General features: G+C 39.2%; 1 protein-coding gene and 1 long non-coding RNA gene across 7 annotated transcripts; one reads left to right on the forward strand and one right to left on the reverse strand.

Annotated features, from left to right (window-relative positions):
• The first annotated feature begins 48 nt into the window (after positions 1–48).
• LOC146759945 (uncharacterized) lies at positions 49–2,216 on the forward strand. The gene is made up of 2 exons (XR_014948554.1): positions 49–405; positions 503–2,216. It is a non-coding gene; the product is annotated as an uncharacterized LOC146759945 (long non-coding RNA).
• On the reverse strand, positions 2,202–17,028 carry SLC25A16 (solute carrier family 25 member 16). Of its 6 annotated transcripts, XR_014948535.1 has the most exons (10): positions 16,858–17,028; positions 15,922–16,014; positions 14,244–14,377; positions 12,470–12,533; positions 10,406–10,583; positions 7,002–7,123; positions 6,420–6,486; positions 5,470–5,632; positions 4,467–4,535; positions 2,202–3,735 (listed from the first exon to the last, which is right to left on the reverse strand). XR_014948535.1 is itself a non-coding variant. In XM_015866326.3 (9 exons), the coding sequence occupies exons 1-9, from the start codon at positions 16,949–16,951 to the stop codon at positions 3,579–3,581; spliced, it is 963 nt and encodes a 320-aa protein (XP_015721812.1). In that variant the 5' UTR covers positions 16,952–17,028; the 3' UTR covers positions 2,202–3,578. The 6 variants fall into 6 exon arrangements, 3 of the variants coding, with proteins under 3 accessions (XP_015721812.1, XP_032301385.1, XP_085410239.1); XR_014948536.1 differs by lacking the exon at positions 5,470–5,632; XM_015866326.3 differs by lacking the exon at positions 10,406–10,583.
• Between the last annotated feature and the right edge of the window lie 18 nt (positions 17,029–17,046).

Here is a 17,046-nt window from a genome sequence, read left to right on the forward strand (position 1 = left end):
ACAGAGGCAGAGCAGCCAATGGGAGTTGCCGGAGGGCGGCGCGAGCTTCCCGCGCGCGGGATGAACAGCAGAAGTTGTATGGGCGCCCTGCTCTGTGAGGAGACCTAACGGTCACCGGCCGGGCAGCGCTCCTCACAACGGGACCGAGGGAGAAAGCAGGATTAAAAGTGCTTTTCTCTCACTTTGTGAGATTCTTCAATTTGTGGGTGAACCTCAGCCCATAAGCTGAGCTTTCCTTGTGACAAACAAGAGCCGGTGCAGCCGAGCAGCAGCTTTCTGTGGCGATGCAGCAGTCTCAGATGTGCATGTTTATCCCTTTTGCTTCTCTTTGGTCACAAGAACGCTACTTCAGGAAGCCGTTTTTGTTCCTAAACTATCACGTCGAGCTAGGACTACAGGACACAGGTATTAAGTCTAACTCTTTATGTATCATTCTGCACTTAAAACGCCAGGGAAAAGAGCAACAAAGTAAGAGGAGTTTGGTCTTGTATCCCTAATGTAGGCAGACACTCGGAAACTGGACCATGCTCCAACCCTGGAAGGACAACATGGCCAGGGGTATAGGCACCCAGCAGGAGGATCCGGATTGATGTTTAAAAGGTAAGATGGCACTGAAGGGAGCCCCTTTCCTTAGGGTTAACCTTCGGGTACATATAGCCTACGTTTATATAGCTTTCCCTTGCAGAACCACTGATATTCATAACTGAATAGTTAGCATGTTTGCACTGTTAAGTACGCAGGCACACAATTGAGTACGGTATTAAAACAGATTAATTTACAGAAGCATTTTACTTTGTACATGAGATAAACTTGCATTCTGCAGGCTCTATCACTACGTTTCCTGTACAAAGTGGAAAAAAAACTAAAACAATACAGACACTGGAATGTAGCAGTGTAAAAAGAAGGTTCAAATACAGGCAACTTTTTCTGTGGAGTAACTGCAAATTGATGCATAAATAAATGCCTCCGTTACAGCAAGCTGAAATTCCCATTGTAAGGAAATAGAGTTGAACTTCAGGATTTATTTAAAAGACTGTGTTTAATCACTGGAAACAAACTGTCATCTGAGATTTTCAGGACACAGTGTGGATAAGGGATACTGACCTGAAGGAGTTCTGAAATGGAGAGGCTTCCTTTTATATCTAAGGGTATTGTAAAGAGCTGGGTTGAACAGAGTATAAAAAGCATTACCCAAGGCTGCGTTACCGATTCTTCACAGAAGTAACTGGTTCACTGGGTAGAACTAAAAGTTACAAGGCTCCCAGAAAGCAGATTTTCAGGAAATATGGCAGTAATAACTATAACCATTTCCATTCAAGCCTCTTTGTATAATAAAGTTAACATATGCAAGCATAGTCTTGCAAATAAAAACTAGACTAAAAATGTCCTAGAGCTGCAAGAAATGTTTTCTAACATTCCCCACACAGAATTGATTCTGAAGCAATTGCATCAATTTACAATAATTTCTAAAGTTTCTAGGAAGGATGTGTACGAACACCTTCAATTGCTGTGAAACATCTGAAAAACTAGACTGAAAATAAAGCTATAAACTAATGACCACCAGCTTCCTTAACATTTAATTGCTGACAGTCCAATAACTTTAGTGTGGTAAGAGGGTGGTTAAAAGAAGTAACCTCACCTTCTCAAATAGGGACCATTCATATGGAAGATGAAATCAAATCCAGCATTTTGATTAATGAAAATGTTGGGACTTCAGTAGCAATGAAAAACTCCTCAGTTTACATACATAGAATATATTTAAATGATGTGTATATTTACTAGTATTTTAAAAGCAGAAAATAGATGCTTGAAAGTCATAGTAAAATGGACTCCCATGGGGAACACAGCTGGTCAGATTTATGAAATACAGCAGTCAGATACTCCAAACAGCGTTCTGATTAAGAAATATATTTAATAATAACCTTTTTCAAGGTGAGAAATAGCTACCAAATAAATTAGAAACAAGTCTTTTCCAGCTCCTTTTTCCCTTCATAGACCTTCTGAGGCATTTCAGTACTTTCAAGCAGAATTATTAACACACTTTAAGTTGCTTTGAAAAAGTACTGCTGAAGACACAGCACTGTAGGATGGTTTTTGCTGCTCAGTTGTTTTGGTGCCACGTTCTACTGGTGCTTTCTTCTCAAGCGTGAGTATGTTGGGTTCTGCTTTACACACACACACAGAGAATTCACACAAATATATTCATTCAAAATTTTTAATAAAATAAATTCAAATACATCTTGTTCTCTGCCCGTAATTGTGTTGTTAAATATAAAAGAAATAGATACTTTTAAGAAACCAGAAAAAAAAAGTCATAAAAGTTGGTTTGAGACATGTAACTCAAAGTCCAGTCTGTCCATTTTTTCCAAATGAAGCAAATTGATCACATAATCCACCAGTTTATTGAATACAACCATTACCAATTCTTAAAGGACACTGCTAAAAATATTGCAATAAATAAATAACTTATATCACATAAGTCAATGCTTTACAGCTTCCCAATTCAAGAGAATAAAATCAGGAGAACCAATGCAAATTACGTATAAATGAGTCTGAACAATATCTCTCTCTGCAAGGAACTGCAGGAGAAAAAGTGAAATAGTCTATTGCATACCATACTTTAGAAATAACACATACACACATATACAGACTCTAATATAATCTTCATTTTCCTCCCCATATGCCTAAGTAGATAAGTGCAGCAGCATGCAGTCCTGTCTGTCACCACGATTTAAGGTAGGGACAGACCTGTTTACAAGAGCCAGTCCTTCAAAGTAGGTCACACAGTCAAATCCTTCAATAAACGGAATTGAGAACATTAAGCTCTACAGAAAAGGTACAGAAATGCCTTGTAAGATTACATGCTAACTGCCTTAAGATCTCCTCTAGCACTTGTCACTGTACAAGTTTCCCAATCTTGTTTGTGTAGATACAGATTTTATTTTAGACTAGAATGCATGCAAAGAAACTGGTTTCTAAATTGCAAGATTACCAATGATGTTCATTACATCTCGCCATTTGTTACTGAAGAGGCTGAAAAAGCTCCTATATGTACCCACACGAAGATACATGCTTTGTTCTTAGCATACAGAAGACTCGTACAAAAGGCAAAAAGAAAAGATGGTTCAGTTGGGGTCTAACAAGTTCAGCTTCAACAGAGTTGGCAAGTAGTCAAGTAAGAAAACTGTTCCACTTTATTCAAATAAGTTTAATCATTGTAAAAGTTAAGGAAGAACAGATGTCTAACTAGTAGCTTAGAAAGCATTATAATCATGTGTTTAATTCCTGGAGCTGTGCTAAAGCGAAACAACTAACAGCTTGAAACCTGGATAAAATGTGGGTGTCATTTTAAAACTGTGCGATTCTTAACGTTTATCTAATGAAGCCCATAAGATTAAGTGCCAAAAATGTTTATCGCTAACTAATGCTTATTATGATCTGTTTGACTCCAGGGAATTAACCACGTTTTGGCAAATAAAATTAAGTTGTCCGATAACAGCAGTGCCACAGTATCATACATATTTAACTTCAAGTAATTTATTCACCAATATAACTTTGACATTAAAGCTTAAAAAAGTTCAGTTGAGGCGCAAGAATTGTTTCATGAGTTCATAGGTGGTAAAAGCCACAGCCTGGGAAGGGATGCAACGAATGTAATTCAGTGAGAGACCACGGTACAATCCTCTTCGGATTCCATGTTGTTGATACACGTATTTCAGCGTCTGCACCATTGTACTGCAAAAACAGAAACTGGAATCACTATAGAATGTCCACATTTGATAGTCAGAATCACTTTATTAAATATAAAACATGCTTTCTCTTGGTTCTTAAAAGCAACGTATGGAAAAACATGCGACCCCATATAGCAGAGCTTTTAGGACTTTTAGGATCCTTTTAGGACTTGTAAGACAGAGCTTCTGCAAGAAATTTGGGCTCAAAGGCTGGAGACTGGAAAGAGGATGGTGCAGTTCCATCTAAAGAATACTGGAATGAATACATATTACTGGAATCAATTCTACTGCAATGAAGCACAGAACTAAAAATCTGCAAGAACTCCAACTGCAGTCAGCGTGTGCAACATTACTGTAATGGAGGTTAATCGAGCAGGTTAAATAAAGCAGTGTTACATAAAATAATACTGAGATTCCGCTCCATTAAAAGTATACCTTGAAACAACGCATCATTTCAGTGGCAGCAGGTAGTTTGACACCTAGGAATCCTAGTGATGCTAAGGATCAGATCATTGAGTAATAATATACATAACATTTTTTCATATACAGTATTAGGAACAACACAAAAGAACACTTTGATTTTTGTGTTTATTTTTGTCCAATTGTGGAAACAGAACATCTCACTAAAAGCATGAAGAAATCAACAGCAACTGGGTTGTTTGTTTGACTTTAATAATTTACCATCACTCAGACATCTATAAATCCAGTTACTGAAGATGAAAAGAAGAAACTTACAGGCACTTTTCAGAGTCTGGGAGGACTGCTCCTAACTGCATTCGCCTGCGAGTTACATCCAGGGGGTATCTACAGAGGAGAGATTTGAACAGCAGTTCAACCAGATGTGTGATCACCATACGAATATCACAGTGTTGGTTTTGTTTTGTTTTTTAATTTAAATATATATATTGTATATAAAGAATCCATCTGCAACATCCAAGTTCACTACTCAGCGAATCAGGAATTCTGCTTAGATTCTCAGCACAGCTGAAAGTTCAACACAAAGGGAGACTCCCCCTATACAACTGAAACTAGCAAATGAGATCTCTTAATAGATTCCATTTGGCACAAGAAAGGAAGGCACATGAAGATCAGATGAGAGTATAAAACTGTACGACACTGGAGGGAGAAAACACCTGAATCAAAAATAAAATTAACAGTTTAGAGATTAACAGAAAATGTGTGCTACATATGTAATGTAATGCAGTGAGTGATATAGTGAAAAACTGATGCCGTAGAAGTCTACCAAATTGATTTGATTTGTGGCCAAAAGAAAACATGGCAAAGACAGTATGAGAATGGAGGGAATAGGCAAAGTAATAACAAAGTACTGCCAAACACAATATCTTAGGCTTTCTTTTTTCAATTCTTAGACTTTGCAGGTTATACCATCTTTAAATAAACTGGAATAATACAATTATGCAAATGAAATAAACTGGAATAATACAATTATGCAAATGATGTTAATAGTCCAAATTTCATAGCATACCGAACAAGATTCCAGCTGATTTTAGTTTTGTCTGTTTGCTTTAATTGACTCATTGCATTTATCTTTAAAGCCCCTGAGGATTAAATAGATATTTATTAAGTGAAACAACATGAAATAACTGAACCGCAGCATCTGACTGAAAAAACCCTTATTGACACTAGACTTGTTAAAAAGCTCATATTCTCAGACAAAACATTTTCTTCTAAAACAAACATCTATATAAAAAAAATAACAATCAATACCCAAACTTACGATATCGTCTGAGCTATTGCTCCAGCTATGCCACCACACAGCAGATTTATGTGTGTTTTCAAAACTAAGACATCGGGATTATCTAAGGAAGGCCGTCCAAGCAAGTTAGGTGCTTGAGCAAGTCCAATGCTCTTTAAGGTACCAAAGGTAAAAAAAGAAAAACCTAAAAGGAAATTTAATTTTATGTACTTTCACAAAAGAGGAAAATATCTGTTGATGTACTTATCATAGTCATAAACAAAAAGCTGCGATTATAAAAGTAAATTATTTTCCAATCCTATTAGAAGATTTTCTTAAGTAAGAGAATCAGATAAATAATAGTTAGAGCTTTACCGTAATTTCTGCCCAAACTAATTATCGTTTATAATTAGCATTAAAAGAGTGCTCTAATTAATCTCAACTGAGGCTTTTAAATTACTGATTTGCTGTTAAAAGTAACCCCTAAGATCTGTTTAACTGGAAAACATGTCTCATCGTCTAAAGATGAGTGTAGTTTCAGCAGTCATTTCTGATGTTCCTCCATCCCATGTCACCCACTGCTTTAGCTTGGCTAAGCATTTATACAGAAGTCTCCAGGAGATGGAGCCAATAGAGAGCCTCTAAGACTCCACCATGAACAGGGCTCTGCCCCCTTGTGGATTTATGCAGAGTGACAACGTGCACAGTTTTGGGGGGGTAAATCTGGGGAGCAGAAGAGAGAACCACTACTTTATCTCTCAATTCCGAGACTCAGAAAACCTGAGTTTTGCTTACCAAAGGCACTTCAACACACACTGATCAATTTAGACCAAACACCCACAAACGCTTCTAGTGACCTCCCCTCTCAGTTCAGTAAAATGCAAAAGCCTTGGTTTTAATGCAAGCTACTTAATTTGACGTGCAAATATATTAAGCAAATTTAGTAGTGCACATAAATGCTGTGGGATTTCTGTGTGCTGTTTTTAACTTACCCGCATATGGAGCCATTCCTACAACAGTTGGCATCAGCCCTCTGTAGAACCCACTAAAACCACCTTCCTTTGAAAGAAAAATACACTCACGTTTGTGGCAAGAAATAGAACAAATGTCTTAAGCTACACAACTGCTTCACATTGCAATCTGACTAGCATCACGTAGCAACAAGGAGCTAACATCAAGCTGCATTCATTGTGTCTGAAGAATTGACGGGACAACAACCTAGCTCTATAGGAGATACAGAAGGGAAAATGAACAAAAGAAATCTACATCCAGCATCATAACGTCAGAGACATTTCTGCATTACACATAGCCCTCCTCCCCAAATATTCTGGTAGCATTTCTATGTGCTACTGAAAAACAACTTTTCTTTGTTTTCATCTCCCACTTATATATATAAGTCTTAGCTAAATCTTAGCAGCCAAAGTAGAAGGAAGCAGCCAGATAATTTTTTACATTAAGTTCAATGTGCACGCAGTGAACTCATTTTCTACCTGGTAATTAATTTCAGTGCAGTGCAACATTGTTTAAAGAGAATATTTTGCTTTGATAGGACTTAAGATTAAAAGAAAAAATACCTTTGTGTAAATCATCTTGAATGCATGGATAATTCCCATGTACTTGTGTTCCCCTTTTACTTGGAATGCCAGACGAACTCTAACCATATCAAGAGGGTAAGTACAAATCACTGCTGTAATACCTTTATTAAAAACAAAAACAAAACAAGCAAACAAAACTCACCTACACCTTATCTGTTTCTAGGATTATTTTGAAAATCAGAATTTCCTTTTGTGGCAGTGAATGTTATTACATTCTGCTATTGCATACACAGATTATTTTGTCGAAAAAATACTTGAACACCCACTTATCAAACAGGATCCTCAGCAACACACAAATAGTTTATATTTCTACTCGGTGTTCACTGACGCTGCACACTTATGCCTTGATTCTTTTGCAGAGTTACAGGCTTAACCGTTTCACATAAGCAGTCTTCTTTATAGCCCACAAATATACTGTTAGTCAAGTGCATCAGCCTTTACTGGACTGCAACCACAAAATCTAATCCTACATTACCTAGTAAATAAACAAAGCACCATTAATGTGGTTAATTTCCAAAAACTTGTGTCAAAATTCCAATATGTGATTACTGGATATATTTATCTACTGCACCTGAAAATACAGTATTTTCAGTCAATTTGGGAGCCTAGTCATGAAGAGTACTGAACTGCATTGCATTGCTGTATTTTTATAGCTCACATTACACTACGTGTTTTAAAACTGTAACTAAAACAGCTATTTCTATTTCTAGACTTAACAAGATGTTAAAAAAAAAAAAAAAAAAAACACAAAACAAATCTTAGGAGTCAACTTATCACTTTGTAAAAATACCTCCAGTAGAAAGAATAACTCCCCTAACAGTTACCTGAACACCAGGTCCTTCCTACAGCTAGTCTTTGAATTAAGCCACTCAATTACTGACAGATTATATGGAGGGAATGGTTAAAACAGCATTACTAAAAACAAATAATTTTCTTGTATTGTAACACCAGAACTGATAAAAATGAAACTGAGAAAAGGAGAGAAAGAAAGCAAAAGCATTTGTGATTCACATCCTGCTTATTCTGTTCCATATCTAAAGAACACAGTTAAAATTGATCCTACAGACGATGAGCACCTTTTGAGCGCTGGTAGGAAACTGCACTCCCCCTGAAGTTTTAATAGTCTGTTAATCATATCTCTTTTTGTATGTGTATGATTTCCCCCCTCTCACATACGATCAGGAGAAAGCCACAACAGGAAAGAGACAAAACTGAAACTAAGCTTTAAAAAAACAGCAGCAGTTTCAGTAAAGAGTGCTAACTTTCATATCTGGAGAGAGAACCATCAATTGCTGAATAGTGGCATCTGACATAAAACATCAGCATCAGATGGGGGTTAGGAAAAAAAAAAACAAAACACCATGAGGAAGCTATTGAAAAAGCTGACACTGGTCAACCATCAACTGAGTTTGTGTCTTTCTGGAGTATCCTACCAGTAACATTTATTCTAGAAGACAAAAACCATCTTTTTAGATATTTTGGACCGTTCCTCTGAACAGAAAAAGCAGGCAACTGCAGCTGATTTTTGATGCAGTCTCACCCACAGGATTCAAAAGCTGGAAGCTGCAAAACACCAGAGCAATTTTAGGACTGTTTCTACTGACCTACGTTATTAAACTCAACCCTCGCAGCCTTTTCCCAAGGAATTTTCCAAGATGTCCAGAAATACTGTAGAATTGGCAATTCAAGCAATTTCAGTAAAAAGGTGGGGAAAAAAGACAAGAGAAAAGGCTTTTATGGAGCTTAAAGAGTTCACAGAAAAGTTATCTTAATACAAAACACAAACTTATCCCCCTTCTTTTTTCCGGTCATGCACTGATAAGCACCCAGGAATATTCTCTGTACAAAGACAAGCAAACAGACCAACCAAGAGTACAGCAGAAGTACTAACAGTCCATACTAAGTCCAAAAACAGCACAAGTAAGAGAGAAAAATATCAGACAGGACTGAAAGAAATCATATCCAGTAAACAGAACCTTTAAATAGGACTTGGTTTTTTTTTGTTGTTTTTTTTTGTTTGTTTGTTTGTTTGTTTTCACTTTATATTAAAAGTGTGTAGCAATGGATTCTGGAGAAGAAAAGAAAAAAGAAGATTTCTAACCTTTGCAGTTTGAAAAAGCTACAAAACATGCTTTCCTGAAGCAACTCAAGAGTTGCATGTTACTGCTTACTGTTCATAAGAGCTAAGTGCACATCCAGGAAGGATCCAGACTTCCTTTGAGGCTCAGGAGAGACATTATCTCTCTGTGAGGAACAGTGGTCAGGTTTGGGGAAGTATACAAAAAACAGTAATCTCATCTCTACTCCTTAAAGACTACGACTTAACAGAAGACAGACCAGGACACCTTAAGGCTGATTCCCTCTCCCAAGGAAACAATGTTTTCCAGCTAATCTATCTAGAAATCTCTCCCACGGTTGGTTTAACAGGTCAGAATTGGAAGTCTCTGCCCAGTTCAGAGACACACACAGCAAATCCCATCTTATCTTTATCTGAAATCTTATCTGAAATAATCATAACAGTACAAATACCATTCCTCCTCCTGTAAGGTACCACTTCTTTAAATACAGCAACTTTTTCATTGCAAATGTTGACTCAGAAGTACCTACCCCACTGAAGTCAAGAAACTGTCAGGGAGAGAACATTTTAGTTAATCACTTCTTCAAGCACCTCTGACCACCCTCGGGGACAAGATACTGGGTTGCACAAACTCTTACTGAGACTAAGCATAAATGAAGCACAGCAGGTAGTAGACTGTCCACACTTTGGAAGCTGACAATGAGATTAGCTGTATGGGCAATTAGCTGTCTCACAATTTCCCTACTATTCCTCCATTTTCTTTCTTTGAAATATAAAAATAAAATACCCAGGGCAAGGAAATAACAAGTGAAACACGTTTACAAAGATCAGGTACTGCAAATATACTTGATGCACGTGTTTTTCTGAACTCTACATCACGCTCTACTTAGACCAAATTAGTACTACCAAGTTATTCTGAGCTATAGTTTCAAAAGCCACAGCCTTCAACTCCAGGAGACACGTTCCTTCACAAGCATGAATGAGATTGTTTTTTATGGAACATGCTTTCTTGATAAATTAAAGCTTCACGAACTATATGAAGACAGAAAAAGCTGATGACAAAAAACTTGCATCAGAAAGGTGAAAGAACTGCATGATTTACAAGTCCAGGTATTTCTAGGCACTTAATATCTAATTGCATTTCTTGCTAAATCACACCTGAAAAAGTAGATCCAGATTATTTTAAAATGTTGACTCAATTAAATGACTTATTTACATCCTATTTTAAATTGACATTGCATCATTCTCCTAATCTATAACATTTTCCAATCGTATTTATTAAGTAAAATAAAACAAAACAACCTACCACCAGCCTTCCTGCATTAGGGTCTTTGTTAGTTCGTTTGTGTGTTTTGGTTTGCTGGTTTGCAGGCTTTTCATTTTTTTTCCTCTGGTTAATCGAGTGCAGGGGAGAAAATGGGCATTTCTGTATTTTACTTCATTTTCAGTAGGAAAATTGAAAGATTCAGATTTGCAAAGTCGTTCTGTAAAATATGCATTATTTGACTACCTGTTTCCTAGACCCCCCTAACATCTATGATTTCTCTGTCTTCTCAGCCCTGTCTTTGCTTAAAAGCAGTTATGAGGAATTTATCTGTTAATGAGGTGTTACAGCTGAAATTTGAATCACACAAGACCCAGGAAATTCAGAGTTGAAGTTTCCCCAGTAACTTCAGCTCGGCCTCCTTAAATGTATGCATTACAATGGGTTCTTCTCGACTCTCATTCCACTAGCTCCCCGCCTTGCCTTTCCCTGTGGATAAGCCTTTGATCCCATTTATCAGTTACAAAAGATACCTAAAAGTTTCCCACCATTTTGAAGCTGATTCGGGTCTGCTGACTGTTAGCAATGATGGAAAAACTGACACAAGCAGGATTTAAGTAACTCTATCATACACTCAAATGAATGCAGAATGCTGTGTGGCTGGGCACAACAGAGACAGAAATATGACACAAGAGCCAGCCATTTTCAACTGCAGTGTTACCTCTGGTGAAACTGTAAAGACCTCTCCATCAACACTAAGGTGCATGAAGCACGTCCTCCTCTAGTCATTTCAACATGTAAGAAACAAAATTATATCCCCTTACATGGGGGCTAAAGCAAGAAATATCCCTAGCTGCTTTTAAAAGTCTTCTCATCTTGTTTGCAAATCCAGAGAACTTCTATACCTAAGATTCTGGACTCTGTGCTCTTCTTGGTGACTCCATCTTCCCCTGTTATCTTGCTGGAATACAAACCCCCCTTATCTACATGCTAACGCTACCTGGTAAACAAATACCATAGTAATACTCAGTGATGTCATAATAAACTCTACCTGTGTGCTATATTCATTTGCACTGCACACCTATGTCTAGCTCAGACTACTGAGTATAATGTACCACACTAATCCTGTCATTTGATCATGGTTACCAGATAGCAATGTATATTGATTTTACTTCTGTCACTCTAACCAAACAAAACTGATTTAACTACAAAGGTACTCAAAACTACGCCAGATCCTATACATTTATCTATGGAATGAATTCCTGCACGTCAACACTGACAGAGTTCACTGATTTTTCAAAGTCTTCCTAGATTTTAAGATCTCTGAATTGCCTCTTTTCATTCCCTTTCCCTTTTCTCAGATTGCATGCAAAACAAAATACTTTCATATCTCTTTCTAGTTTAACTAACGGTAGCATTTGTTTTTTCCTTTTCTACTCCTCAAAAAGAAACTACATTTTCATACATCACAACTAAGGAAGAACAGTCAATGGTCAGTATGTATAAAGACTGCTTTACAATGTAAAAACAAACACGAAGAACCACCCTGACTACAAATTTGCTCACTACTATTTAACTTCCTCTGTTTACTCTGAGCTACTTTGGCTGAGAAATGACCAGCAGGAGAAAAACAGACACGTATAACCACTTCACATACTGCCAGTTTACAATCATTTTTTTCCTATTGCTACTGCACAAATTCCTACGTCACATGTCAAAAATATAAACATTTCTGGGAAATCCAAGAATCTCTCCACTTTTCTGGGTTTACATTCAACCTAACAGCAATGGCTGAGAGGCTGATGAGCCAATTCTGCTAAAACCTCCATCTTTGTTCTTCATCATGACACTGGATTGTTCACTTTTCAGAAGCCACAATGAACACCACAAATATCACGCTTTATGTCACAGCAGGGAATTCAGTGTTGGAACAATTTTAAAGAATACACATTTTTCAATTAGGTAACTGTTACATTAACCATTTACGAGTGTTTTTACTTAATGCAAATTTGCAAAGGTTAGACCTGAAAACTTACTCAATCATCCTCTAAATAAATATTGACTTTTCAGAGAGACAATGTCTGAAATGCAAGTACAAAGCTATACCTGCCATGGATCCAGCCATCAATCGATGCACATGCCCTGAAATTCCAAGATGCTTCTTTATTACCTACAAAATATGGAACATTTATGATAGTTTTTTTACAAGAAAATACAGGGAAACGCATCACAGCATTTTACTAGCACATGAATGCAAACTCTGCAGCTCCTGCAACAAGTTTACAACTCTACAAATTCAAACCAGAGCACTTAATCACTGCTAAAAGCTTACTGAAAATATCAGTTGGTGCCAATTTCTTACTAAGAGCACCAAAGGACTAACATTCCTCCAGCAAGGCAGAACCATCAGCTGAAATGATTTGTACTTCAGAAGCTCGTTGATTGCATATCAAGTTATCAACCTGGTTCAACCAAGACCAACTGCATACTATCTCTCACATTATAGGGTGCAAAGAACACTGAGCAGAGCTTAAGAATTACATGTTTGATAAGAAAAACTGCTCTCTCGTGCAGAGCACGTGAAACTTACTCTAATAAAAAAACTTCTATGACTTCAACTGGATTAAAAATAAAAATAAAATAAACAAAGGGGGAGACCGAACAAGTATTTGAGAACAAGAACTTCCTAAAATACACAAAGTCTTGCAAGAAAGAAACCAGCTTTCAGACTTACATCAAATAACTTAGAAATGTTAAGAAGTGGTTAATCTCATGATGAATCATTCATAGGATCATTTCATGTGTTCCTTCTTAAAGAACTGTTTTGTTGGGTTTGTTTTTGCCTTTTAAACTCTCCTACAAAGCATCTTTAAGGTTTGTTGTTAATTAATAGATAAAAGAAAGTGCTATTAAGTTAAATAATTTCTTGATATCTGTGGATTCGTAAATCATCTCCTTATAAAGCATATCACATACTCTTTTGTTCAACACAGCATAAAACAAGCATAATGTTTTGATCAACAGCATTTATGATTACACACATAAAAGAACACACCAAGCTCACTGCAGTGAGCTCTTTGTATCACCCTGCTGGAATTTGCTCTTTTGGAAAAGAAATCCCAATCTGAAACCTACTGTCTAGTAAAGGTTTTACTGTTTACTTCATTGGGTTTGTCTTTGAAATTTGTCCTTTCAAATATGAAATTGCTCGTAACAGTAACATTGCATGTTTCACCATGTATATGCTTAAAGCACAGCCATGCTGACATCTGACATTTCATAAATGTTGCAGGGATTTATTATGAATGCATTACGAAAGAGTAAATGTGTGAGAATAGAAAGGAACATGCACATTTTGCAGGCCCCTGAAATATGCACATCTTTTCTGCCAGCTCATTTTTATCGACGCTGACAGTCATTTCTCATGTCAAACATAACAGTCATTTAGTCAGATATTGCAAGTTACAGTTATTCTACCCACCAGATACTATGAATTCCAATGCAGTATAATAAACACTAAAGAGCTTACATTTTCTATTTTGTTCCTACTTCATTTGCAAAGCATTATTTTTTAGCAGCACAACTGCAGACTTAATTCAATATATATACATATGCACACACATAGGCACACATACAATAAACAATACAAAGCTACAAAAACTGCTGTGAATTTTGTTTTCCTTAAGCAACACCGCAGGCAGTTGCACTGTTGCCCTGACACTGTAAGGGTTAGATTCACATAAAATTGAGTGACCTTATAGAAGATGTGCAGGGAAATAAAAACACACAGAAGTTTCAGTGTCAGTTTTTATCACTTAAAAATATCTGTATCCACTGTAACCAGCAGGAAAAAAAAAGAAAACAAAATAAATTCTACTACCTTTTTGTATTGGTCAAATGCCATAAATTGAATTGCACCATATGGAAAGATTCTGATCATCATCGCCCCATTTCCTTTATACAGCCCAAGGTAACCTTCCTTTTTGGGGACAGCACACAGTGTAGAAAACACTCCTGTCAGCAATGCAAAAAGAGGAATTCAACAATTACATTGGGGGGAAAAAAATCAAGCAAGAATTACTGACTACAGGAAAGTATGCACAGAAATAAAGCCCAACCTCATTGCTCATGTAACGACGGAGAGTGGAAAATGCACTTTTCCATGCCCAGCCACTGACAGAAAGAAGAGGTTTAAGGTTTATTACCAACCTCCCCACCCCTCAGACTCAGTGAGCTTTCTGCATTCCTGCATCTCAAGCCCCATGCTGACCCACACTACCAGCAATCCTACTGCAGATGGTAATATTCACACACAAAAGCTGCAGTCAGCAACAGAAGGAAGCAAGCTGAGTTGCATTTCAGTTCAACCAAAAATCTATTTAGAATGAAAATAAAATGTAAAATAATGGGCAAACATTCAATTGCTGTTACATGCCAAATGAGAAAGTAGATACTGTCACTGAGGAAATTCATTGAACAAGTTTCAGACTCTCATTATTTACAACTAAGGCATTTTGTGTCCCAAAGACATGCTAAGAAGAAGCAATCCTACTCCCTCTTAACAGGCGTGAATCCAAGATCACACAAAGATAGGGCAAAACCTACAGTTTTATGATGAGCGTATGAATGCTTATGCTGTGACTAGAATTGATGAGTTACTGTTCTTATCTCTTACAGCACATGCTCTGAGATCCACATGCCATGAACACCACAGAGCAAGGGCAGGAACCAGATACAGTGAGGCTGTGATGAGCGAACCTACTCTCTCTCTGCACTAGCAGGTATGCCATCCATTTCATTTTCTTCTTTGCTAATATGTAACAAGAACATTCATTCAAGTGAAATGCATTTCTAATGATCAAAATCATACATAGTACCAATATCTCCAATATTACGCACAAGAGGGCACTGTTACAGCCCCACAGACTAGTTCTGAACACGCTGCCAGTTCCAAGTTTCTTCTCACCGTGATGCAACGAAGATGCTGAATGCAGATCACCCCATGCAAAGCACAAGTCCGCTTTGCTTTTCACCTTGGATCAATGACACTTCTGCCTGCAGCAGTAAGTGCAGGAGTCTTGCAGGGCTCAGCAGTCACGGCTCTGTAAACACCAGTGCCTCTGCAAGGACTTCCACGCTCTGAAAAGCACCTGTTCCCACAAGCCGTGCACGCTAGTACCACCTGTAAGGACTGCGGGTTACCAGCAGAGCAGCTTTTACAGACAATCCTGAACCTCTGATTACCAATCTCCTGCTGACTTCAGTAAGAGGAGGATCAAGCTGTAGCTCTTACACAGTATCAAGGATTATTCTAACATCTCTAACCCGCCAACCAATACCACTTGTACAGGCTCAACGCCTCTTATTGAAGGGTGTTCTTCAAACACTGCTGTGTTTTTTAACACAATACATGGCAAAGGGAGCAGCTCACTGGAAACAACCTACTGTCTGATCAGCACTTCTCTTTATCACAGTCGGATCACGTAATAAACCAACACACCTACATGACACACACCACACTTTAACAATGCTGCTGACACAGGCAGCAGCCATCTTACCCAGATGTTTGTAATGGTGGTTATGAGCCTGCAGCAAGATCTTCACTCGATCCAGTGGCGCAGTGGTTGTTTTGGCACAGCATCCTGCAACACCTTTCAAAGGGAGAGAAAAATCAATGGCATTCCAAAGCCTTTTGACTCAGCAGATAAATAAGAGATTTTTAGAAGCTATTTTTAAATAGAGTAAGTAAGGAGAAACATAATTACCAAGCCCCAATTAGGAGCAAAAGGCCCCTATTAAAAGTATGTTACACAACTCCTCAAGCTCGACTGAAAATCAGCACAATGTGCTTCTGCTCGAGCACACAGCCAGGAACTGGCGGCTCATGTCCCAGCAGTGAGTTCCACAGAACGCTGCCCAACATCGCCTGCTCCCTCCGTGCCAGCCCGAGCTCCGTGCGGGCACTGCAGCTCCCCAGAGCAGCTCGCCGCGTCTCAACACGTTCCCCCGGGGCTCCGGGCTGAAAGCGAGAGCCGCAGCTATGAGAAAGCCTGACATAAACCTCGTGCCTCCTCGCCACGTTACAAGACACCTGGGACAGCACCCCGCAGGACAACACGACGCGCTTCTGCTGCAAGGCTTGGCGGCGTGCTTTGCCGTACGGCTCGGCTTCCTTCGCACCGCAGCCTGACAGCCGCCAGCTCTCGGGGCACCGATAACGGGGCTGCCCCGGCGTCACGGCGGCGGCTCGGGGCCTTTGCACGCACACTTGGCAGCTACGCCGGGCTCTCAGCGATTCCGAAACGCACGCAGACCGCCCGCCTGTAAAAAGCTCAGCACGCGAGGGGCGAAGAGAACAATACATGTAGAAAACCCCACGCTTCCCAAGGTCACGCAGCCCCGTGAGGAGCGTTACGGAGCCCTGACGCAGAAGCGGCCCTGCCCCAGCCCAGCAGGACGGGCCCAGCGCCGTGCAGCGGCCGGCCCGCACCCACCTCCGGCGATGAACGAGCGCAGCCAGTAGAAGTCGCGGCGCGCCGGGCCCGGAGGCAGCGCAGCGCCGGGCCCCGCCGCCGCCGGGGAGGCCATGGGGCAGCGGCGGTTCCGTCAGGCGGCGAGCGGGCAGCGCATGGCGCCGCGCGGAGCCGCCGCCGCGGAGCGAGGGCGGAGCCGGGGCCGGCCGG

Source organism: Coturnix japonica, chromosome 8 (genome assembly GCF_054131305.1).
Source record: "Coturnix japonica strain WE chromosome 8, WE-NBRP24, whole genome shotgun sequence".
NCBI classification, from domain to species: Eukaryota; Metazoa; Chordata; class Aves; order Galliformes; family Phasianidae; genus Coturnix; species Coturnix japonica.